The 24,245-nt window shown below is 45.3% G+C and overlaps 1 protein-coding gene across 1 annotated transcript in view; it reads left to right on the top strand.

The window, feature by feature from the left end:
• Positions 1-1,548: 1,548 nt before the first annotated feature.
• The window catches only part of LOC311226696 (uncharacterized protein), a gene marked incomplete at both ends in the record, with an annotated part of 43,454 nt that continues 20,757 nt past the window's right edge, over positions 1,549-24,245 (top strand). The window contains 9 exons of the mRNA XM_084312108.1: positions 1,549-2,175; positions 9,490-10,104; positions 12,753-12,848; positions 20,199-20,432; positions 20,529-20,726; positions 20,867-20,928; positions 21,047-21,260; positions 21,379-21,474; positions 22,152-22,299. Of these exons, the coding sequence (XP_084168234.1) occupies positions 1,549-2,175; positions 9,490-10,104; positions 12,753-12,848; positions 20,199-20,432; positions 20,529-20,726; positions 20,867-20,928; positions 21,047-21,260; positions 21,379-21,474; positions 22,152-22,299 (2,290 nt within the window). The remainder of the gene's footprint in view (positions 2,176-9,489; positions 10,105-12,752; positions 12,849-20,198; positions 20,433-20,528; positions 20,727-20,866; positions 20,929-21,046; positions 21,261-21,378; positions 21,475-22,151; positions 22,300-24,245) is intronic.

Here is a 24,245-nt window from a genome sequence, read left to right as displayed (position 1 = left end):
TGAGTTCCTGTGGGGGAGGGGTGCCAGAGGGATCGGGAGAACAGGTGCATGTTGCAAAAAGTAAGTGTTCCCGTGGAGGAAAGAGGTGGGGGTGGGGTGTCTAAAGATCAAATATTGACTGACCCAAATTTTACCCAGAGTTACCCACAACATTTAAATGCAACCCAAACAAGTACCATGACATTGTACCCTTTCTTGGTCCCTTCCATACACAGTGTGTGATGATGAGCGCTATCTACAAGCGCTACAAGGGGAGTGAGCTAGGAGATGTACTCGTGGCAGGAGGAGTTATTGCAGAGGGCTCCTTCGACCGTGCACTGAAAGGCAAGAATTACAAGAGGGGGCTGCGTTGCTTGAGGCTCATCTATGAGGCACTCATGAGTCAGCTGGTAAAGGGGAGGCTCATGTCCAACCTGGCTGATGAGACAAGGGAGAACCTTGAGATTTTGAGAGATATGAGTCTCTCCCAAGAACCCCGTGCAGCTGCACATGCAGCACTGGAGGATGATACTGACCTCGAGAGCCTCATCACCAATTTATTCACCCAGGTGGAGGCCAGTGACATGGCGGACTACTGGAGGGACTTCCTGTCTATGACAGATGCACTCATGCAGAATGTGCATGCAGTACATATCTGCAACTGGGATGAGTATGTCAGCTCTCTGCGTGCCATGCTGCCATGGATGGTAGTGTACGACAACAATACGTATGGAAGGTGGCTGCCTGACTTCTGGGCAATGCTGACAGCTCTCCCTGCTGATCAGGTCGCCTTCCTTCGTACTGACTTCACTCAGTCCATCACAGGCAACCCCTACTCCAACATGGCCTGGGACATGTGGATCGAGTGTACAATGAACAAGGGCAGCAAAATGAAGTCTGGCTGGCTCTCCATCCTCCAGAATGAGAAGCAGCTGCTGGTGCACTCCAGAAATGTGAAAAATTTGGCCAAGATCCGGGTGGCTCACAATGCCCTGGCCAAAAAAAAAAAGCTAAGAGGAGGAAGCACATAGAATGTGGTCCAAAAAGGATGAGAGAAGATGAACAGCGCGTGCAAGACCTGGTTGCATGCATGCATGAGTTTGATTCCTTCCCATTTGATCCAGCCTCACCCACCCTCCGCACCCTACAGTCAGCCATGCCTGCCTCGGATGAACTCATCGCAGACTTCAACTCAGCCCATGCTGTGGGAGAGGAGAAGTTGACCAGTTTCTTGCAAGACCGGGTGTTCAGTAAGAAAACAACCCTCCATGCACCTGTCCCTCTGAGCAAACGCTTGACATTTGCCAAGCGGCCCTGTATGGAGAAGCCCGGGGAGGAACTCAAAGCAAGAGCTGCTGAGATGGAGCGGAGTGCTCTCAAGGCAGTGATCGACCTGGTTGAGGTCAACTTGTGAATCTCTCAGAGTTGCTGGAACATCGTGTTGTTGAGGAATGTGTGGCCTTATTCAACTCCAATGGCACATATAGGAAGACACAGAAGAGCAAGCTCATTCAGAAGCTCTCTCTCCAATCTGTAGATCTGCAAGAACCCTACACCGCTCTTGTCGACATGGGCATGATCTGGAGGATGGCAACCCCATCAGCAGAAGATCGGCAGACACAAGATGGCACCCCATACAAGTGGTTGGACTATGTCCACAAAGTATCATCCATCATCCTTGCCCGCCATGGTGATGCTGACCGTATTTTCTGTGTAAATGACCCGTACGACACAGCATACTCAACTAAAGATGATGAGCGAGATCTGCGGGTACAAGGTAAGGTACATGTCCCCAACACCTACATGAAGCTGGGCGACCTCTTCCCCTCTGCCAGAGAGTTCAAAACACTGCTGTGTAGCGTCAGCAACAAGGAGCGGCTACAAAAAGTAATATGCAGCTATCTGACAGACCTTGTTGCACAGGGTGTAGCTACAGAGATCGTCTACTCTGTTGGCTCTTACTGCACCAACTTGTCAACCCAGCAACCAATGCAGAACTACAGCTTTGACCAGTCTGAGGCTGACACCATCCTCTTCTCTGCTTACACAGTTCTACGTGAGTCAGGCTACAGTGGCCCTGTTGTCATTGATGCAGCCGACACCGATGCCCATGTCACGGCAGCGGTCATCTCTCAACAGCTGCCCGGTATGCTCTGTATCAGGAGAAAGCAGGAGACTGACTTCAGCTGTGGCCTGGTTACTGAGGAGATGGCAGACTGTATTGTGCAGCTACACTGTATTACAGGCTGTGATGCCAATTCAGGCTTCTATGACAAGGGTAAGTCGTCGGTGTATGACAAGGTGGCAAAGAGCCCTATGGCACGACGGCTGCTCTGGCGGTGTGGAGATAGCCTTGGCCTTGAGGAGGAGGTGCTAGAGGAGCTGTTCGAGTTCACACAACATGTTATTTATGGCGACAAGAAGAGTAGCACCATGGCTGAGGCCCGTGCCACAAAGTGGAAGAGAATGAAGAACAAATCATTCATCCATCTCCCTCCAGATGCAGATAGCCTACGCCAACACTGCCTCCGTGCCAACTACTTGGCATATCTAGTATCTTCCCTACCTCTCCTCCCGTTCTCCCTCTCTCGCTCTATCGGTCCTGTGTGGCCAGAAAAAGCTGAAAATGCAAAATAAATTAATAAAAAAATATAAAAAAAAGTGGTTTCATTGTTAATCTGTTCACGTTACAGCTATTTAAGAGAGCATATTTTGAAGTATAATTAGTTATCTTATTATACTGTACATCAGGGAGGGGCAACTGGCGGCCCGCGGGCCGCATGCGGCCCTCACCGACGTTCCATGCGGCCCCAGGCCAATATTTTAAAAAAAATAAAAATTATAATATTTTTTTATTTTTTATTTTTTTTATTTTTTTATTTTTTTATTTTTTTGTATTGTATTCGACTAAGAAGAGTTGGCAGTCGACTATGGCTCCTTTCGATCGATTAGTCGACTATTTGACTAATAGGGGTCAGCCCTAGTGTGGACATATGAAACGCTGTTGAAAGTGCCGTGCAGCAATATGGGGGTTTTGATAAACTGTCGGCTGTTGTTACCGATGGAGCACCGGCAATGAAAGGAAAACGCACAGGATTCACCGGGCTTCTAAGGCAGAGTGGCGTTGAGTGTCCAATGCTGTTTCAAGTTTCTCAAGTTTCTTTAATAGTTGTCATACAGAAGTACAGAATACTTTTGTACAAAATGCTTCTTACTGTTGCGCTCCAGAGACTGTGCATGACAAGATAAGTATGAAATAAAAACATAGTAAAAATTAGAAGAAAAAAAAGAGGTCACAGTGTTCAGTTTAGACATATGTACAATGTTCGTAGACGTAGTTACCATACAATATACAATACTGTGCAGTGTACTAATATACAATACTATATAGTGCAAGGCATAAATGGACGAGGTGCAGTTTAGGTACAATTCACAGTAGGTGTACGAGTTGTAGTGCAAATCCTTTATCAATAAATATAAAGTGTAAGTGTGTTTGTGTGATCTAAAGTGTGGAGAGTGGGTGCTGCAGTGTGTTGTTTGTTTGAGTGAGTGTGTGTGTGCGTGTGGGTGTGTGTGCTGTGTGCATTTGATGGTTGTTGCATAGTGATTATTGTTCGTTTAGCGATTATTGTTCGTTTAGCAGCCTGATGGCCTGGGGATAGAAGCTCCTTCTGAGTCTTTCTGTGCTCGCCATAAGACTCCGGTATCGCTTGCCTGACGGCAGCAGTTCAAAGAGGCAGTTGTTCGGGTGGCTCGAGTCCTTAATAATTCTCTTAGCCTTCCCCTTGAGGCCCGTGCCACAAAGTGGAAGAGAATGAAGAACAAATCATTCATCCATCTCCCTCCAGATGCAGATAGCCTACGCCAACACTGCCTCCGTGCCAACTACTTGGCATATCTAGTATCTTCCCTACCTCTCCTCCCGTTCTCCCTCTCTCGCTCTATCGGTCCTGTGTGGCCAGAAAAAGCTGAAAATGCAAAATAAATGAGTAAATAAATATAATGCACTGCATTATACATCAGGTAAGTTCGCTAACATAATTTCCATCTATTGTGGGTCACTAATAATGACCAATGCGAGTCGAGTGTAGTAAAATTATATGCGAGAGTCGTTAAATCGTTTTTCTTTTTTTTTATCTGATATAGGAGGCTCTCTGTGCCAAGAAGCTTGACTACAGCCATGTTATGGATTTGGTTACCAAGGTTACCAATCTAATTCGTGGAGGCAACGGGTCACTAAACCATAGAAAGTTTGTCTCCTTTTTGGAAGAGATGGACACTGATTATGGCGACTTGCAGCTACACACAGAAATCCGATGGCTGAGCCGTCGGAAAGTACAGGAACGACATTGAAACACTGCAAATGCAATTCAATGATCGGTTTGAAGATTTCAACGGCATGCAGTCACGGATAGCGCTGTTTGCCGGCCCCCTCACCGCTACGGTGTCAGAGCAGCCCCCACCGTTGCAGCTTGAACTGTGCGAGCTACAGTCGGATCCTTTTTTTCAAGCAAAGAGAAATGAGAGGGGAATTTCGTTTTGGAAACTGCTACCTGAGCCCCGCTTCCCACTCCTCAGGGACTTTGCCCTCTCTATGGCCAGTATGTTTGGGAGCACATACATATGTGAGAGCAATTTCTCAAACATGAAGCACATCAAGTCAAAGGAGAGAAACAGGCTGTCGGATGAAACATTATTTCATCTGATGCAGATTGCATGCACAAACATTGAAGTTGACATTCCTGCTATTGTGCGCCAACAAGAGAGACCACAAGTGTCTCATTAAAGACAGGGGGGGAGGAGATGATGAAGAGGTGTAGAGGGGGGGGGGAAGGAGATGATGAAGAGGTGTAGAGAGGGGGGGGGGAGGAGATGATGAAGAGGTGTAGAGAGGGGGGAAGAGATGAGGAAGAGGTGTAGAGAGGGGGGGAGATGATGGAGAGGTGTAGAGAGGGGACCATTATTATTATTATTATTATTATTATTATTATTATTATTATTATTATTATTATTATTATTATTATTATTATTATTATTATTATTATTATTATTATTATTATTATTATTATTATTATTATTATTATTGACCCACTGTGGGGCGAGGGTGAATGTCATGCCAGTTTGATAAAGGGTCAATGGGAGGCATGTAGTATTGCACTTTACTTTACTTGCACTTTACTTGTTTACTATAGTGTTCAGATAACACTAATAACACAAACACAAAGCAGCATTCCTGCTGCATTTCACTACAACAGTAAATCAAAAGTGCAATAATAAATGATTTTGTTAAATGTATACACTTTTATCCTGCTACTAAACAAAACATTCCTGAGTGCTTCATATCCATAACATGCATTTCAGTGTTATAATGTTTTGTTTAGTAGCAGGATAAAAGTTTATACATTTAACAAAATCATTTATTATTGCACTTTTGATTTACTGTTGTAGTGAAATGCAGCAGGAATGCTGCTTTGTGTTTGTTGAGCAGTGGGCTTTAAGTTCATACATTTATTTTATTAGAAGCCTTAATTATAATTGATCATTTTTGTATATATTTGGGGTTACACAGCAATACTTTTAAATTCAGCTGTTTATAAATTCATAAAGTTGAAATTGCATTACTAAATGCATTTGAAATGGAATAAAAACAAAGTTACAACAAATTATAATTGTTTATATACCTTGTGACTATTAGGGCTATTTGAGTGATGGGGTACTACTGGCGGGACTGCCGATAAACAATGCGGCCCCCCAGATTGATTGTGGACATTTTGTGGCCCTCACCATATACAAAGTTGCCCACCCCTGCTGTACATTCATCAATTATTTAGCTGAGATCCTTATGAAGGTAGTTTGTTTAAAGTACAGCAGTACCATGGTAAAATTGGTTTTGACATTAAGTTACATTTTCGCTCTACTAGATGGTGGCCATCTTGGATTTCTGGGTCAAATTGATGTCATAGAGTCAAACTGATGTCAGAATTGGAATCGTCATGGTTGACTTACACAAAAAAGTTTATTCATACATGATTCTAGGTGCTCTGGATCAAAAGTAAATTTTTCAAGATGGCGTCAGCAGGTATTTTGGATTTGGCCATCTGACAAAAAATGCCGGGATTTTTGGGAGGGACACAGGGGCTAAATATTTTATAAAAGGTCCATAGAAGTCAAATCAATCATCAAAACATCTTAGCCAGAGAATGATCACAGAATTTTGGTTCTTGACACAACTATCTAAATGGGGGGTGTGGTGCTCTAAAGACTATATTTGCCAGAGCCTTATATTTCAGGTAAATGTTGTCATAATGTGTTAACACTTTCAACGCCACGCCTGGTTTTCCGTTTTACAGCTTGAATGCCACCATCGGCGCCAATGTTAACGTTAATATCGCCTAATCTATGTTTTAAATTATGGCTATGTGTCTAATCTGCCCATCGCATTATCAAAGACTATTTTCCAGTCAGTGCTGTGAAGGCAGATTGTTTTTTTATCGCGTCGTTGCCGTTTCAGAGCAGTTAGAAAAGCCCCCGTTTTGATATAAAAAACAGCTAATTCTGGAGCATTCTATGAAAATCGTCTTTTAGTGGAATATTCCACAACGTTGATATTCGTCGGCCTTTTTATGAATCGTTTTCAAATAAACGCTAGATGATCAATATTATACGTGCATGCACGCACATTACGGCCGCGCACGGATAATCGCTTTGTTGATTTCCTCTTGGACTTTTACAGTGAAACCGAAAGAAGACATTTCACAAAACAACTTATAACTTCATCAAACTTACTCTGATTATCCTACCACTGATAACATAGAGTCCTTACCTGACATCAGATGGTATCCAACTGGTATATTCCAATTCCTGATCACCATTAGAAAAAATCGATACGTGTATGGATCCAACGTGATACAGTAGAACTCCATGATCCGCGGGGATCTGAGGCTCCAGAATGAACTCTAGTAACCCCGGCTGGATCAGTGAACTGGAAAATGTGGAGTACCGGATTTTTTCCCCCATTCATTTTCATTGAGTCCATTCCAAAATCACTTATGTCATCTGGGAGACGACAGGGGGCGCTTTTTTCCACAGTGATCGTCGGCGCCCCTCGGCTATACTCTGGTAGGCTCGGGTGATGCAATCATTTTTCAGATCGCAATAAAAAATAAAAAATCAGAGAAATCTCGTGAGTGGCTAGCAACCACCTATAAAAAAAACACGAGAAATCTCGTGAGTGGCACTGAAAGAGTTAATGATGTGTTTGTTATAGCGGTGGGAAAGGGTGTGTGTTTGTGCACATGTGTGTGTGGGTGTGTGTGTATTTGACAAGAAGATACAAATGTCCTCTCTGTGCGTTCAGTAGAAAGCTATCCGGCGGCAAGCTAGCATAGCTTAGCACAAAGGAATAGAAGCGGATACGGTCCACTAGCCTAGCTTAAACCTCCGGGAGAAATGTTTCTGGCCAACAGCTAGGCTAGTGGTCCATATCCGCTTCCATTCATTTGTGCTAAGCTAGGCCGGATATCTTTCTACTGAACGCATAGTTGATAGACATGTTATGCTTTCTTTTTAGCGGCTTTTTAACACCAGGCCCAGGGACCACAGTTGAAAATTAGCTTAGGCTTGATTGATTGATTGATTGATTGATTGATTGACATTTTTATTAACAGATTGCAGAATGGGTACAATACAGTACAGCTCAATACACACAATTGTTTTATTTTTTTTTATCCACTTTTTCTCCCATTTTTTATATTTTCTCCCATCCCAATTTCGTATCATCCAATTCAACCCTCACCTGTCACGAACGCTGTTTCTTGCCTCCCACAAGCCGGCTGCAATGTGGACTAAGTCATACATAGCACAAGTCCCCTCCGGTACTTGAGGTAACAGCAGTCGCATCTTTTCACCTGTGCAGCTCGATCTCTCAGTGGCGAGGAGTAACGCGTGGGAGGCTCACGCTGCCCCCGACACTTCCTGATTCTACTGCGCAGGCGCACCAACCGACCTGTAGGAGTCGCTGTCCACAACGCCCGATCCCCACCCATCAGTTTCCCACCCCCTAATACGGCCAATGTGTATTAGTATGAACGACCAGCTAAACTGAAAGCAATGTGGAGCGCTGGGCTCGAACAGGCAAGCCCAGCGTCTCCGTCATTCGTGGCGAGCGCCTCGCCCACTACGCCACGTAGCCGCCAATACACACAATTGTTAAGGGGATGCAGACCAGAGAAAGACTTTCGTCTTGTTTACATCAGGGTCCCCCATTTTCAATTCATCATAAACACTGGCTAAGGCTAACACTGTCTCACACATTTACTTTATGTTCATTAACACATTCAGCGCCGGAGCTATATGCCCGATATAGGTCTAGATGGCCACCGCTTTAATCAATGGAAGGATGGGGAGATTTGCGAGTGCTTAAAATATATCTTAAATTATGGCTATGGGTCTAATACACCTGTCACTTATCAATGAGTTGCTTGCAGTCAACATGTACAAAACGGAGTTTTTTCATCAGTACATTTCCGTTTTATACCGTGATGAATATCAATATATTTCTAGAGCGTTCTGGCTCATCTCAATAAACTCCAGCAAATCGAGCTTCAATGTATTTAGTTAGAAATCGTGCCATTTGTCGCTTGATTTATGAATTGTTTTCAAATAAACGCCAGATTATCGATAGTATATGTGTCCTCATGCACGATACAGAAGCGGGCTGAAAAAATCGCTTATCTGTGCCTTGGTCGGCGCCAACGGCACACAAACACGCACGCGCGCGCGCGTGCACACACAAACACACACACACACACACACAGACACGTTGTGATCGCTGTGAAAGGAACATCTGATTAACCCAAAATTGGTAACATAGATTCCTTACCTCACATCTGATGTCCTGCAAAAAGATTAATCCAATTCCTGATCGCCATTCCAAATATTGATCGCGTTTATTGATCCAACGTTATATATCCAAAACACATAATCCACGCTGCTCCCAATCCCCCCAGTCAATGTGGTATACGATACTGCATGCCCGAGAAGCAAAACCCGGACCGGACTTTTTTTTTTGATGCACATCCCCAGCCAATCCAATCCAATGATGTGCAATACCATCCGGGAGACGATAGGCGGCGGTATTTGCCCTTCTGCGAGCTCAGACCTATTGCCAACGATAACATCAGGTTGGATGGATGAAAATGAATGGATATCAATAATAGAATAAATAACAATTAAAACCTGACTATACTCGTGATTGGCGCTCAAGCGTTGGCGAGTTAACCCGACTATACTCGGGTCTGGCGTCCAATGTGTTAATGTGTGCTGTCCTGTTCAAATAAAGTTTAAACTGAAACTGAAACTGATAGATTGGTATCTATCTTCGGAGATATACAGACAATAGTAGTTCCTCAGTATTTAATCTGGCTGTAGGCCTACTCAACAAAGACTTTCCTCTCAATCAAACATCCTCCCGTGAAAACAAACATCCTTTTTTCCCCGCCCCTTTTCCAGAAAATGGCCGCCGCGGGTGATTTGTTGTCGGTGAAACAGCTCCAGTGTCCTCTCTGTCTGGGCGTCTTCACCGACCCCGTGACTGCGCCCTGCGGACACAACTTCTGCGAGGCCTGCATCCGCGGCATCTGGGACCGCAGCGAGGTCTGCCGGTGTCCCGCCTGTGAGAAAATCTTCACGCCGAAGCCCAACCTGAGCGTCAACACCGCGTTCCGAGAGATCGTGGACATGTTCAGGGCGATGGGGGTCGACTCCTCACCGGCTCCGCCCACATCATCTGCCAACGCCGCCGCTGCCACCGCTGTTCCCAGCGAGGTGGCGTGCGACGTGTGCGCCGCGACGTCGATGCGACTCAGGGCTCTGAAGTCCTGCCTGGTGTGTCTGACCTCTTACTGCGAGACCCACCTGGAGCCTCACTGGAGAGTCGCCACGCTGAGGATCCACAAGCTGATCGACCCCGTGGAGAACATGGGCGACAGGATCTGCGAGCGGCACGAGAGGCTGCTGGAGATGTTCTGCAGAGACGACCAGGCGCTCGTGTGTCAGTTCTGCACCGAGACAGACCACAAGGCCCACCGGGCAGTTACCATCGAGGAGGAGAGTGGAGAGAGGAAGGTACTGTGAGGAGAGAGGAGGAGAGAGGAGAGAGGAAGGTACTGTGACCATAGAGGAGAGAGGAGAGAGGAAGGGACTGTGACCATAGAGGAGAGAGGAGAGAGGAAGGGACTGTGACCATAGAGGAGGAGAGAGTAGAGAGGAAGGTACTGTGACCATAGAGGAGGAGAGAGGAAGGTACTGTGACCATAGAGGAGGAGAGAGGAGAGAGGAAGGTACTGTGACCATAGAGGAGGAGAGAGGAAGGTACTGTGACCATAGAGGAGGAGAGAGGAGAGAGGAAGGTACTGTGACCATAGAGGAGGAGAGAGGAGAGAGGAAGGTACTGTGACCATAGAGGAGGAGAGAGGAGAGAGGAAGGGACTGTGACCACAGAGGAGGAGAGAGGAGAGAGGAAGGTACTGTGACCATAGAGGAGGAGAGAGGAAGGTACTGTGACCATAGAGGAGGAGAGAGGAAGGGACTGTGACCATAGAGGAGGAGAGAGGAGAGAGGAAGGGACTGTGACCATAGAGGAGGAGAGAGGAAGGTACTGTGACCATAGAGGAGGAGAGAGGAGAGAGGAAGGTACTGTGACCATAGAGGAGGAGAGAGGAAGGTACTGTGACCATAGAGGAGGAGAGAGGAAGGGACTGTGACCATAGAGGAGGAGAGAGGAAGGTACTGTGACCATAGAGGAGGAGAGAGGAAGGGACTGTGACCATAGAGGAGGAGAGAGGAAGGTACTGTGACCATAGAGGAGGAGAGAGGAAGGTACTGTGACCATAGAGGAGGAGAGAGGAAGGTACTGTGACCATAGAGGAGGAGAGAGGAGAGAGGAAGGGACTGTGACCATAGAGGAGGAGAGAGGAGAGAGGAAGGTACTGTGACCATAGAGGAGGAGAGAGGAGAGAGGAAGGGACTGTGACCATAGAGGAGGAGAAAGGAAGGTACTGTGACCATAGAGGATGAGAGAGGAAGGTACTGTGACCATAGAGGAGGAGAGAGGAAGGGACTGTGACCATAGAGGAGGAGAGAGGAGAGAGGAAGGTACTGTGACCATAGAGGAGGAGAGAGGAAGGGACTGTGACCATAGAGGAAGAGAGAGGAGAGAGGAAGGTACTGTGACCATAGAGGAGGAGAGAGGAGAGAGGAAGGGACTGTGACCATAGAGGAGGAGAAAGGAAGGTACTGTGACCAAAGAGGAGGAGAGAGGAGAGAGGAAGGTACTGTGACCATAGAGGAGGAGAAAGGAAGGTACTGTGACCATAGAGGAGGAGAGAGGAGAGAGGAAGGTACTGTGACCATAGAGGAGGAGAGAGGAAGGGACTGTGACCATAGAGGAGGAGAGAGGAGAGAGGAAGGTACTAGTCTGTGACCATAGAGGAGGAGAGAGGAGAGAGGAATGGACTGTGACCATAGAGGAGGAGAAAGGAAGGTACTGTGACCAAAGAGGAGGAGAGAGGAGAGAGGAAGGGACTGTGACCATAGAGGAGGAGAGAGGAAGGGACTGTGACCATAGAGGAGGAGAGAGGAGAGAGGAAGGTACTGTGACCATAGAGGAGGAGAAAGGAAGGTACTGTGACCATAGAGGAGGAGAGAGGAGAGAGGAAGGTACTGTGACCATAGAGGAGGAGAGAGGAAGGGACTGTGACCATAGAGGAGGAGAGAGGAGAGAGGAAGGTACTGTGATCATAGAGGAGGAGAGAGGAGAGAGGAAGGGACTGTGACCAAAGAGGAGGAGAGAGGAGAGAGGAAGGGACTGTGACCATAGAGGAGGAGAGAGGAAGGTACTGTGACCATAGAGGAGGAGAGAGGAGAGAGGAAGGTACTGTGACCATAGAGGAGGAGAGAGGAGAGAGGAAGGTACTGTGACCATAGAGGAGGAGAGAGGAAGGTACTGTGACCATAGAGGAGGAGAGAGGAGAGAGGAAGGGACTGTGACCATAGAGGAGGAGAGAGGAAGGTACTGTGACCATAGAGGAGGAGAGAGGAGAGAGGAAGGTACTGTGACCATAGAGGAGGAGAGAGGAGAGAGGAAGGTACTGTGACCATAGAGGAGGAGAGAGGAAGGTACTGTGACCATAGAGGAGGAGAAAGGAAGGTACTGTGACCATAGAGGAGGAGAGAGGAAGGTGACCTTGAATCTGTCTGTCTGCATGTCCACACAGGGTTCCCACAGACATTGCAAAATGAAATTCAATGACTTTCAAGTACTTTTCCAAGCACTATTTTTCATTTTAAAAGGGCATTTAAAAGGATCCAATTCACTTTTAAATGTGTTTTCTTTTTTTGAAAAAAAAATCGGATCCAATATTTATGGCTTAAAACCAATTTCCGACAATTAGTTACACTTTAGATAAAAAAAAATGCTATTTCTTGATTCAGAACTATTTTATCATGGATGAACAAAACTTTCAATGCGAATGGTTGATTTGAATTCCAATTACTTTTTAAGCACCTTGTTAAAATATTTGCTGTTTTCAAGGAATTCCAGGTAAAAAATCAAGCACTATAAGCACTTCAAGGACCTTGTGCGAACCCTGTCCACAGTACCTTACCAAGCTAGCTAGACATTTAGCTATCCTCTCTCTCTCTCTCTCTCTCTCTCTCTCTCCCTCTCCCTCCCTCCCAAAGTACTGACCTGTTTCCCTGTCTATTTGCTGTAGGTCCAGATGAAGCAGACCGAGGAGGGGTTTAAACAGATGATCCAGGACAGAGAGAGAAAGATGGCAGAGATCAAACAGTCCGTGGTGCTCAGCAGGGTGAGTCTTACAAAAAGGCCCAACGTTTGTGAAGACATTATAATAATAATAATAATAATAATAATAATAATAATAATAATAATAATAATAATAATAATAATAATAATAATAATAATAATAATAATAATAATAATAATAATAATAATAATAACTTTATTTGTATAGCACTTTTCATATGGGGGACCCTGATGTAAACAAGACGAAAGTCTTTCTCTGGTCTCCATCCCCTTAACACTTTCGCGGCCACTGGGGCCCGTCTAATATAATGGTTGAGGGCCAGCTTTTGTAAACAAACGTGTGGCTTTTTGTACAGCTAAATCTATACTTTATAGTATTGCTATCTGCTATCTATTCTCATTGTCAATTGAGTGCATAAACCGTCCCTTCAAAATGGCTTAAAGAAAAAAAAAATCATCAATAGGTTCTCATTTTATAGCGCCGTGAATATAAGCTTTATAGCGGATTTGGGCTAGTATATTTTCTGGAAGGCTAGTTATAGAGCTAATAGCTGCTAATGTTATATCCAATGGCATTTCCGTTTTACAGATGCTACAGAAATAACTCAAACTGCATATGATCCGGACGATCCCAAAGCATGTATGCATGAAAGGGGGGGGGGGGGGGGGCGGGGGACGTCGTTTATTATTATTGATTACCAATAACCGTGTTCGTCTAAGTAGCCACATACGCTGGTCGGCTGGTTGAGTATCATAGCAAGCTCTGATCGGGCTGTAATTTACGTGAAAAAGATCTTACCATGAGCCGGTGGGATCCCCCCGAGCATTTCCCCGTTATCGATCGCCATCTGGTAGATCGATATGTCCATTGGCTGATGATAAATCCCCTTATTGCATGGTGAAATCTGCGATTCGAAACGTAATCCAAGCTACAGGCTGCAGATCCAGAATCGTGCTACTCAAATCTCTGTTGAAAGAAAACAAAGAGACCGATCCGTTCGCCCACAGGGCACATTGCAGTAGCGCGATAGCGCCCCTAAGAGGATCTGGACGGTATTGCACATTGTCGAATTCATAGAGTAGGGAAGATCTGCAGTGCCGCTCGGCGACCTTGAACAGGTTATTAAAATGGAATAAAAGCAATAACAACTTCCCACGGATATCTCCGTGATTCTGTCCACAACGCATGGATTCGAAAGCCGGATATATCCGTGCTTCGTCCCCAATGTGTTAACAATTGTGTGTATTGAGCTGTACTGTATTGTACCCATTCTGCAATCTGTTCAGGGCTGTCCCCGACTAAGGATTTGGATAGTCGACTATGATTGGCCAAAATTTGCAGTTAGTCGACTATTAGTCGACCAAAAAAAAGAAAAAAATGTATAATATATATATATATATATATATATATTTTTGTATCATTCCATTTGGGCTGTGGGGGTGCTTAATGTCTGAAGGAGTCGACTGAAGGCTTCTTGTCCTCTGCAAAAGCATGCAATTGGTCCACTGATGGATACATCTTGATATTTGTCTAGTCTAGTGTGTTTATTAGATGGGTGAAATCCTCTTTCAGTGCGTCTGTGCCTGTTTTCTTAGGCAGTTAGCCTCTGGTGTGCGTGCCATTAGCGTTAGCCACGCTTCTAGGCCTCTTTTCTTTTGGAAAGAATGATAAAAAATTATAATAATAATATTTATTTTTATATATATATTTTTTTGTATTCGACTAAGAGGTTGGCAGTCGACTACGGCTCCTTTCGACCGATTAGTCGACTAATCGACTAATAGGGGTCAGCCCAATCAATCAATCAATATGGAAGTTGCAGTTCAAAGTGCTTCACAGCAGTAAATACAGGCATAAGCGAGCATAAAAAAGATAGAGAGGTAGCAAGGTAAGGTAAATCACAGTGTTTCACATTAGGATCTAGCATCCCAATAGGCCTTTCTGTTTACAGTTTCATTCAGTAATACAAATAATAAAATAGAATAGACAGAGTAAAAAAGTGCGGTTTCATTCAGTTTTAAAATAGGCTAAAAATAATAAAATAGAACGGACAGTAAAACGTGTGATACAATAGTTAAATAAAATTATAACAACAGAGCAGTGCATCGCTCTTAATAAAATTATGCAATTCAATTAACTTCAATTCAATCAACCTTATTTATCCCTGAGGGCCAAACACTTAAAATGAAAGCATACAAAAACATAAGAAACATGCTCAAGATGATATACTTCAGTTGGGTTCATTCATTTTAATATGGCCTACATGTATCAATATTATTTTATTTTTGCCTTTCTACCTCTTTCTTCCATACCCCAATTCTAGTCGTTATGCCAATATATATACTGCATATTTACATTTATATCTTTATATTTACCGCATATACATACCCTTATTTGTCTGAATATACCTGCATATAACCCCTCTATATGCTTACTTGTACACCTGCATATAACCCATAGCTCTGTATGATAGCATGTACAATAATGCTGTGTATACCATATATATATATTTATTCTCACCGCATATATTATCCTCACCTGTCTGTATTTACCTGCACATAGTCCTTTACTATATCTATATATAGTATGCATATGCTGCGGTCAGGCAAGCGATACCGGAGTCTCATGGCCAGTACAGAGAGATTCAGAAGGAGCTTCTATCCCCAGGCCATCAGGATGCTCAATGACTCTATGTAACATCAACCCATCCATCTACACTCACAGCACACACATCCACATGAATGAATGAATGAATGAATGAATGAATGAATGAATGAATGAATGAATGAATGAATGAATGAATGAATTTATTCTCACACACACACACACACACACACACACACACACACACACACACACACACACACACACACACACACACACACACACACACACACACACGATACATTACATGTAAGTATCCTCATGTGATATAACAATGTCGCAATTGTGTGCATGTGCCAGGTCTCCCAAGAAGCTATTTAAAGCTTTTGGAGGGAGCCTGAACACAGATAAACAGAATATAAACAACAAAACAATATACATAATACAGACAATTGTATTCCTAAGTTATAATTTTAATTAGAGATATGATTTAAGCAGTTCCTCTTTCAGTGATTTTTTAAATGTTTTAAAGGTTTTAGTCATTTTCAGATTTTCGTCAAGCTTGTTCCAGATCTGTGGACCCCTGCATGCTATGCTTAGGCTAGCACAATTGAGCCTTCTCCTCTTGCCAAATATAAGATGCTTATTTCTTGTGTTGTGGATGTGCAGTGGTTGGCAGACTGGGACAAGCTCAGACAGTCTGTGATTCATGTTGTTGACAACTTGATACATAATTGATGCGTTTTGATGAATGTTAAATTCAGCGAGCCTCAGGAGACCAAAGCGATGGAACAGAGGCTTTGAGGGCGCTCTATACCCGGACCATGACAGCACTCGTAGTACCCTCTTTTGTAAGCTTTCTAGTTTCTTGAGATGGCTGGGGTATGTGTTGCACCATATGACATTACAGTAATTAATGAGGGGTTCATACAAGGTTTTGTATAAAGTGAGAAGGGCAGGCAAGGGAAGAAAATTACGTATTTTGCAGAATAAGCCAACATATTTGGACAGTTTTGTTTGTAGATATTTTATGTGGCATTTGAAGTTGAGTGACTCATCGATGACGACCCCCAGGAATTTTGTGGACACCACTCTTGACAGCTCCTTTCCATTTATTTTTATGCACATGTGATGTGTGCGCATCCAATTTGAGTGGAAGACAATAAAGTTTGTTTAGCTGAGATTAAGTGATAATTTGTTGCATTTAAACCAGGTGTCCACTTTTTGTAGTTCTGTGTTGAGTAGATCTTGTAGCTCGAGTGGATTTTTATGTGACAGAAACAAATTAGTGTCATCAGCGAATATTACTTTGTGCAGAAGTTCAGATGAGTTGACAAAGTCATTTATATAGAGAATAAATAGTAAAGGCCCTAGAATTTACCCCTGGGGGACCCCATATTTGATGTCCATTTTTATTGATTTGTGATCGTTTATATCGACGTACTGTTGCCTACCATGTAAATAGCTACTGAACCAGTTGAGAGCCAGACCCCTTATGCCATAATGGTGTAGTTTCCCAAGTAGAATAGTGAAGTCAATGGTGTCAAAGGCCTTTGATAAATTCAAGAAAACGCCCACCCCACAATCACCCTGATCAATGGCATCATGTATTTTTTCAATGAGGTCTAATATTGCCATGTTTGTTGTTCTCTTTTTCCTAAAGCCGTATTGTGAATTGGTGAGTATATTTAGCTTGGTGGTGTATTCGCTTAATCTATTGTACACAACTCTCTCATACACTTTGGATAGAGCTGGTAACACGGATATTGGACACACTCACTTTAAATAAACACTCACCTTATCACTCACTTTATTCACTTTAGACACTTTATATTTATTTAGAGGTCATCACATCTGAAATGAAGAAATAAAGAAAATGGTTTGATAGAAACAAATTATCATTGAATTTGAGCAAAACTAAAATTATGTTATTTGGAAACTGTAGATTAAATACTCAAGTACAAGTTAAAATAAATGATGTGATTATTGAAAGTTTATGAAAATAAATTCCTAGGTGTAATAATAGACCATGAAATCAGCTGGAAACCTCACAAAACATGTCCAATCTAAACTGTCAAGAAGCAGTTCAGTCATGAGTAAAGTAAAGCACATTCTGGATAGAAAATCACTCTACATTCTCTACTGTTCACTAGTTTTACCATATTTAAATTACTGTGCTGAAGTCTGGGGAAACACTTATAATTCTACACTACAACCACTTTGTATACTCCAAAAAAGGGCCATAAGGATAGTTCACATTGCAGGTTATCGTGATCACACAAACATATTATTTTTAAAGTAAAAAACATTCAAGTTAAATGATCTTGTGGAATTTAAAACGGCACAATTAATGTATAAAGCAAAAGGTCATGTACTTCCAGGAAACATTCAAGAACTGTTCTTTGATAGGGAGGGGGGTTATAATCTGAGGGGAGAACTTTTTACTTACTTCTTAATAACTTTTTTTTTTTACTTACTTTCTTTTTACTGTATGTAGCACACTCTCAGGGGCTCATAGAGAAACAAGCATTTCATCATTGTGAGAATGGGTTTAGGCAGAGCCCAATAGCTGAACACAGGAGAAGAGAGAATGGAGCGTTTTAGTTTTTTTTTTTTTTTTTTGGTCCACTTTTTCTCCCATTTTTCTATATTTTCTCCCATCCCAATTTCGTATCATCCAATTCAACCCTCCCCTGTCACGAACGCTGTTTCTTGCCTCCCACAAGCCGGCTGCAATGTGGACTAAGTCATACATAGCACAAGTCCCCTCCGGTACTTGAGGTAACAGCAGTCGCATCTTTTCACCTGCGCAGCTCGATCTCTCAGTGTCGAGGAGTAACGCGTGGGAGGCTCACGCTGCCCCCGACACTTCCTGATTCTACTACGCAGGCGCACCAACCGACTTGTAGGAGTCGCTTGTTCACAACGCCCGATCCCCACCCTTCAGTTTCCCTCCCCGTAATACGGCCAATGTGTATTACTGCGGACGACCAGCTAAACTGAAAACAATGTGGAGAGCTGGATTCGAACACGCGAACCCAGCGTCTCCACACTGGTGGCGAGTGCCTTGCCCACTACACCACCTAGCCGCCCCCGTTTTAGGGTGTTTTAATAATATTCCCCAAGCAGACAGTTGAACAGGCAGGAATGTGCAACAGACAGGTATTGGGAATGTTTCTTGGGGGGATGGGGACAGGTGCACTCCCAGTGCAGCTGTGGGCAGAAGACACAGGTCTGTGTCGAGAGAGAGCAGGAGCACTCCTTGTGCAGCACGAGATGTCCAGGCAGCGTGAATATTAAAGGCAACCAACTTGTGTTCAGCTTTTCTCTGATTGGCCACGACCCCACGCCGCTAGCCCGCCCCCTTTTGCCGCGAGCGCGGCAGGAACCTTCAAGTTCCCTGGTGCAAAATAAATCTGGTAGTTCGTTTATGATGTTAATTAATAATAAACACTGTTAGGACTATCTGACTCTTAATAATAAACACTGTTAGGTCAGTCACAAGTCATTGCGACGGCCAACGGAAGACGGCCGCTGCCGCAGGCGGCGCAACTCTCTGCCGCACGGCGAAGATGGCCGCTGCCGCAGGCGGTGCAACTCTCTGCCGCGCCGCAGCGCGGTCACGTGGCCGTGTGGCCAATCAGAGAAACGCTGAACGCAAGGCTGAACACAAGTTGGTTGCCTTTAATATTCACGCGTCCAGGCAGGGAGGTGCACTGGAGCGGAGGTCCTGGGCACAAGAGAAACAAGATTAGGGCAAGGAATAATCACAAGAGCAGGTTAGCAGGGCTTCAGGCTGAGTCATCGTAACTAGAATAACACCACGACGAGGTCTGGCCAGAATCTGCCGGTAGATGTAGTGTCTTGCTGATCAGGGGATGACGGACAGCTGTGTTGAGTGAGGTGCCTGGCAGCGTGTGAATCAGGGGATGAGGTACAGCCGAGTTGTTTCAAGTTCAAGTTTCTTTAATAGTTGTCATACAGAAGTACAGAATACTTTCATACAAAATGCTTCTTACTGTTACGCTCCAGAGACTGTGCTAGACAAGATAGTATCAAATAACATAGTATAGCATGTAATTTAGAAGTAGAAAATGAGGTCACAGTGTTCAGTATAGACATATGTACAATGTTCGATGCAGAATAGACGTAACTGAGTTACCATATAATATACTATAAGTTGAGTGAGGAGCTTGACAGTGTGTGAATCAGGAGATGAGGTACAGCCGAGTTGAGTGAGGAGCTTGACAGTGTGTGAAGGGGTGCTGCCCATATATGGGTGTGAGGCTTCCGTGGTGAATGTGGGGGAGGATGAGGAGGAGTGAAGAAGTTGTGAGGCTTCCGTGGTGAATGTGAGAGAGGATGAGGAGGAGTGAAGAAGGCTCTTGCCGTGATTATGACAATCATAAAGTATTCTGTATTTTGTTGTGACTTAATTAATTTATAAACAAACTTGAAACGTGAAAACTATATCTGTACATATCCTACTCTTACTAGTTACACTGCTGGCCAGTAGTAGTCATACTGTCTTTATTTATTATACTACAACTCTGTACATAAAATAAATTTTACCCATCACCTGTACATTGTATATTGCTGTTGCACTTTACTGTTACATTTGCACTCTGGTTGGATGCCAAACCTATTTTTGTTGTACTGTACTTGTGCTGTATAATGACAATAAATTAGAATCTAATCTAAATCTAATCTAATCTACTCATTAGCAAAAAGAGAACATGATGGGAGCACGCAAAATTAAGGTCTTTACATGCCTTCAATCCCGATCAGGTGAATTCCAAGAAGGAGATGGAGGAGAGCGCACGTCTGTTCGAGTCCCTGGTGCGCTCCGTGGAGCACAGACAAGCGGAGGTCAGCCGGGAGGTCGAGGAGACGCAGAGAGCAGCGGAGGTCAGGGCCGAGGGGCTCACCAGAGAGCTGGAGCAGGAGGTCGAGGAACTGCAGGGGAGGAGCTCAGAGCTCCAGAAGCTCTCGCACACCGAGGACCACCTGCACCTCCTTCAGGTACCTCCTCCACCTCCACCTGCACCTCCTTCAGGTACCTCCTCCACCTCCACCTCCTTCAGGTACCTCCTCCACCTCCACCTGCACCTCCTTCAGGTACCTCCTCCACCTCCACCTGCACCTCCTTCAGGTACCTCCTCCACCTCCACCTGCACCTCCTTCAGGTACCTCCTCCACCTGCACCTCCTTCAGGTACCTCCTCCACCTCCACCTGCACCTCCTTCAGGTACCTCCTCCACCTCCACCTGCACCTCCTTCAGGTACCTCCTCCACCTCCACCTGCACCTCCTTCAGGTACCTCCTCCCCCTCCACTTGCACCTCCTTCAGGGTCCTCCTCCACCTCCTTCAGGGACCTCCTCCACCTCCACCTCCTTCAGGGACCTCCTCCACCTCCACCTCCTTCAGGTACCTCCTCCACCTCCACCTCCTTCAGGTACCTCCTCCACCTGCACCTCCTTCAGGTACCTCCTCCACCTCCACCTGCACCTCCTTCAGGTACCTCCTCCACCTCCACCTCCTTCAGGTACCTCCTCCACCTCCACCTCCTTCAGGGACCTCCTCCACCTCCACCTGCACCTCCTTCAGGTATCTCCTCCACCTCCACCTCCTTCAGGTACCTCCTCCACCTCCACCTGCACCTCCTTCAGGTACCTCCTCCACCTGCACCTCCTTCAGGTACCTCCTCCACCTGCACCTCCTTCAGGTACCTCCTCCACCTCCACCTGCACCTCCTTCAGGTATCTCCTCCACCTCCACCTCCTTCAGGTACCTCCTCCACCTGCACCTCCTTCAGGTACCTCCTCCACCTCCACCTGCACCTCCTTCAGGTACCTCCTCCACCTCCACCTCCTTCAGGTACCTCCTCCACCTCCACCTCCTTCAGGGACCTCCTCCACCTCCACCTGCACCTCCTTCAGGTATCTCCTCCACCTCCACCTCCTTCAGGTACCTCCTCCACCTCCACCTGCACCTCCTTCAGGGACCTCCTCCAACTCCACCTGCACCTCCTTCAGGTACCTCCTCCACCTGCACCTCCTTCAGGTACCTCCTCCACCTCCACCTGCACCTCCTTCAGGTACCTCCTCCACCTCGACCTCCTTCAGGGACCTCCTCCACCTCCACCTCCTCCTCCACCTCCAGAATCACATGGTATCGTGGCTTTAACAAACAGCCACTGTGAGCGGGGTTGACGACGCGTAATCCAAAAACCAAAAGTCTGATGTTTCCATTTAACAAAGGAATTTATTAACAAATCATTTAAAGAAAGAATTGGCCCACTTGCCTTATAAAACAATTAAAATAAACAATGATTTGAATCCATATTTGCAGTAGAAATACTGTGTCCGCTTCCCAGTCTCCCAACCAGGTATTACCTATTAATTTCAGCCTTTCCCAGGTGAAAGCAGTTCCCCTAATAAAGATCCTACCTGGCTCTGTAATAGCAGAGCCGACCCAAAGAGGGAGCGAGACATAGATCAACCCTCAGCAATCATAACTCATATTTATCCATAGCATAATATTGTCTGATTTGCATAACTTATATAAAACAATAAATAATTTCTTTCAATATTCCATACATTCAACTAATTTTCCTCTATAGATATAACCATCAACCATAACATAAATAACAATAAATCCAATCAAGTATTTCGGCTCCAACAACATGGTCTGGAGAGTTCCCCCGAAAATGACAAGATAAACCTCTCTTTCTCTCGTAGAGGTCCCCGGCTCTCAGCTCCCCTCCGCCCACGAGAGAATGGTCCGAGATCTGTGTTCACCACGACGTGTGCGTGGGAACCGTGAGGGCTGCCGTCTCGAGGCTAGAGGACACGCTGAAGAGTGAGCTGGACGCGCTGCGAGAGCGAGGTGAGGTTTGTGGAGAAGCACGGGCCGGTGTGTCTCAGTGAGGGCATGTGTGTCTCAGTGAGGGCCGGTGTGTCTCAGTGAGGGCATGTGTGTCTCAGTGAGGGCCTGTGTGTCTCAGTGGCGCTGATCCTGCCAGAGTTAGGGGTTCAATACACACAGGGCTTCAACCATAAATAAAAGGGAGCGTGTCTATGTTCCTACAGCCCTATGTTCCTACAGCCCTATGTTCCCTCAGCCCTATGTTCCTACAGCCCTATGTTCCTACAGCCCTATGTTCCCACAGCCCTATGTTCCCCCAGCCCTATGTTCCCCCAGCCCTATGTTCCTACAGCCCTATGTTCCCCCAGCCCTATGTTCCCTCAGCCCTATGTTCCCTCAGCCCTATGTTCCCTCAGCCCTATGTTCCTACAGCCCTATGTTCCTACAGCCCTATGTTCCCACAGCCCTATGTTCCCACAGCCCTATGTTCCTACAGCCCTATGTTCCTACAGCCCTATGTTCCCACAGCCCTATGTTCCCTCAGCCCTATGTTCCTACAGCCCTATGTTCCTACAGCCCTATGTTCCCTCAGCCCTATGTTCCCTCAGCCCTATGTTCCCTCAGCCCTATGTTCCTACAGCCCTATGTTCCATCAGCCCTATGTTCCCACAGCCCTATATTCCCACAGCCCTATGTTCCCACAGCCCTATGTTCCCTCAGCCCTATGTTCCCACAGCTCTATGTTCCTACAGCCCTATGTTCCCTCAGCCCTATGTTCCCACAGCCCTATGTTCCCACAGCCCTATGTTCCCACAGCCCTATGTTCCTACAGCCCTATGTTCCTACAGCCCTATGTTCCCACAGCCCTATGTTCCCCCAGCCCTATGTTCCCTCAGCCCTATGTTCCCACAGGCTGCATTCTAGGGTTTGGCCAGCAGGGGGGATCAGCGTGTCGGCTGAAACCACTGCATGGGGACGGGCAGCCTGTTACTGTTCCGCAACTGTAAGTTACTTCCGGGGTAGGCCTGATTGGCCCCGACAGGCACGTGACAGGCGCGGACACGCCCCGCGGCAGCCTCAGGACGCGCAACTTTCTCTGCCGCGCGGCACGCTCCGCGGCAGCATTATGTAGATTATGTAGCAGTAATACGCCCTTTTTCACTATCCAGAAATAGCTCAATTGGCAGCGCTGCATTGGTGTGGATCCTACCGTCCGTTGCTGGCAAGTTTGATTCCCTTCAATTTTTTTTTTTTTTTCGCCGTTAAGTTTTTTTCGCCGTTAAGTTTAGGCATGTTAACTTTAAGCATTGTTTCGGAGTTGGTTAAGGTTAGGCATTGTTTCGGAGTTGGTTATGGTTAGAAAGGTTAAGTTTAGGCGCTGTTAAGGAGTTGGTTAAGGTTAGTGTAACTGAGGGGTTACAAAACCCTGACTGTATTAAAGATTGTGATAGATTAAACCACTGCTAGTTATGTACTTTAATTACTGGCCAGACAGTACATCAAATATAGATGGTGAACACCCACAAGAATACGGCATTGACAAAGAAATAGTATTTGAGGGTAATTTATTATTATTAGGCAACGTTAGGTTACAGAATGAGAATTAGGGTCGCGCTTGTATGGCGAAGAATATACGTAAAGTCAGTCAAGAGCATGAGTCACTAAGAATAGCAGGAATCCTACGATGGGTCTAAGTTGACGCCACCTGTCGTATAGTAGCAACTATATAGGGCAACACTGGTACCGACTGGAGACAATGGGTTCCCTCCGGGGGTGTAAGGACTGGAGGGTAGAGGAATGTTCGGGTACTCCGTCTGATTCAATGAGGAATAAAGAGACTCCAGGTACAGGAGTCGGTCCTTGTAAACTCCCTTGATCAGCAGCAAAGTAATAATTGTAATCCAGATGCTCGACAGCATTGATGACAGCTAGCCAGCCCCATCCACGAGGCCGACCCGAGTTGTAAT

The sequence above is a fragment of the Notolepis coatsorum genome, assembly GCF_963971535.1.
Source record: "Notolepis coatsorum genome assembly, chromosome: 4".
In the NCBI taxonomy this organism is placed as follows: Eukaryota; Metazoa; Chordata; class Actinopteri; order Aulopiformes; family Paralepididae; genus Notolepis; species Notolepis coatsorum.
Note: the sequence above shows the minus strand (reverse complement) of the source record. Positions and strands in the feature narration are given on the sequence as shown.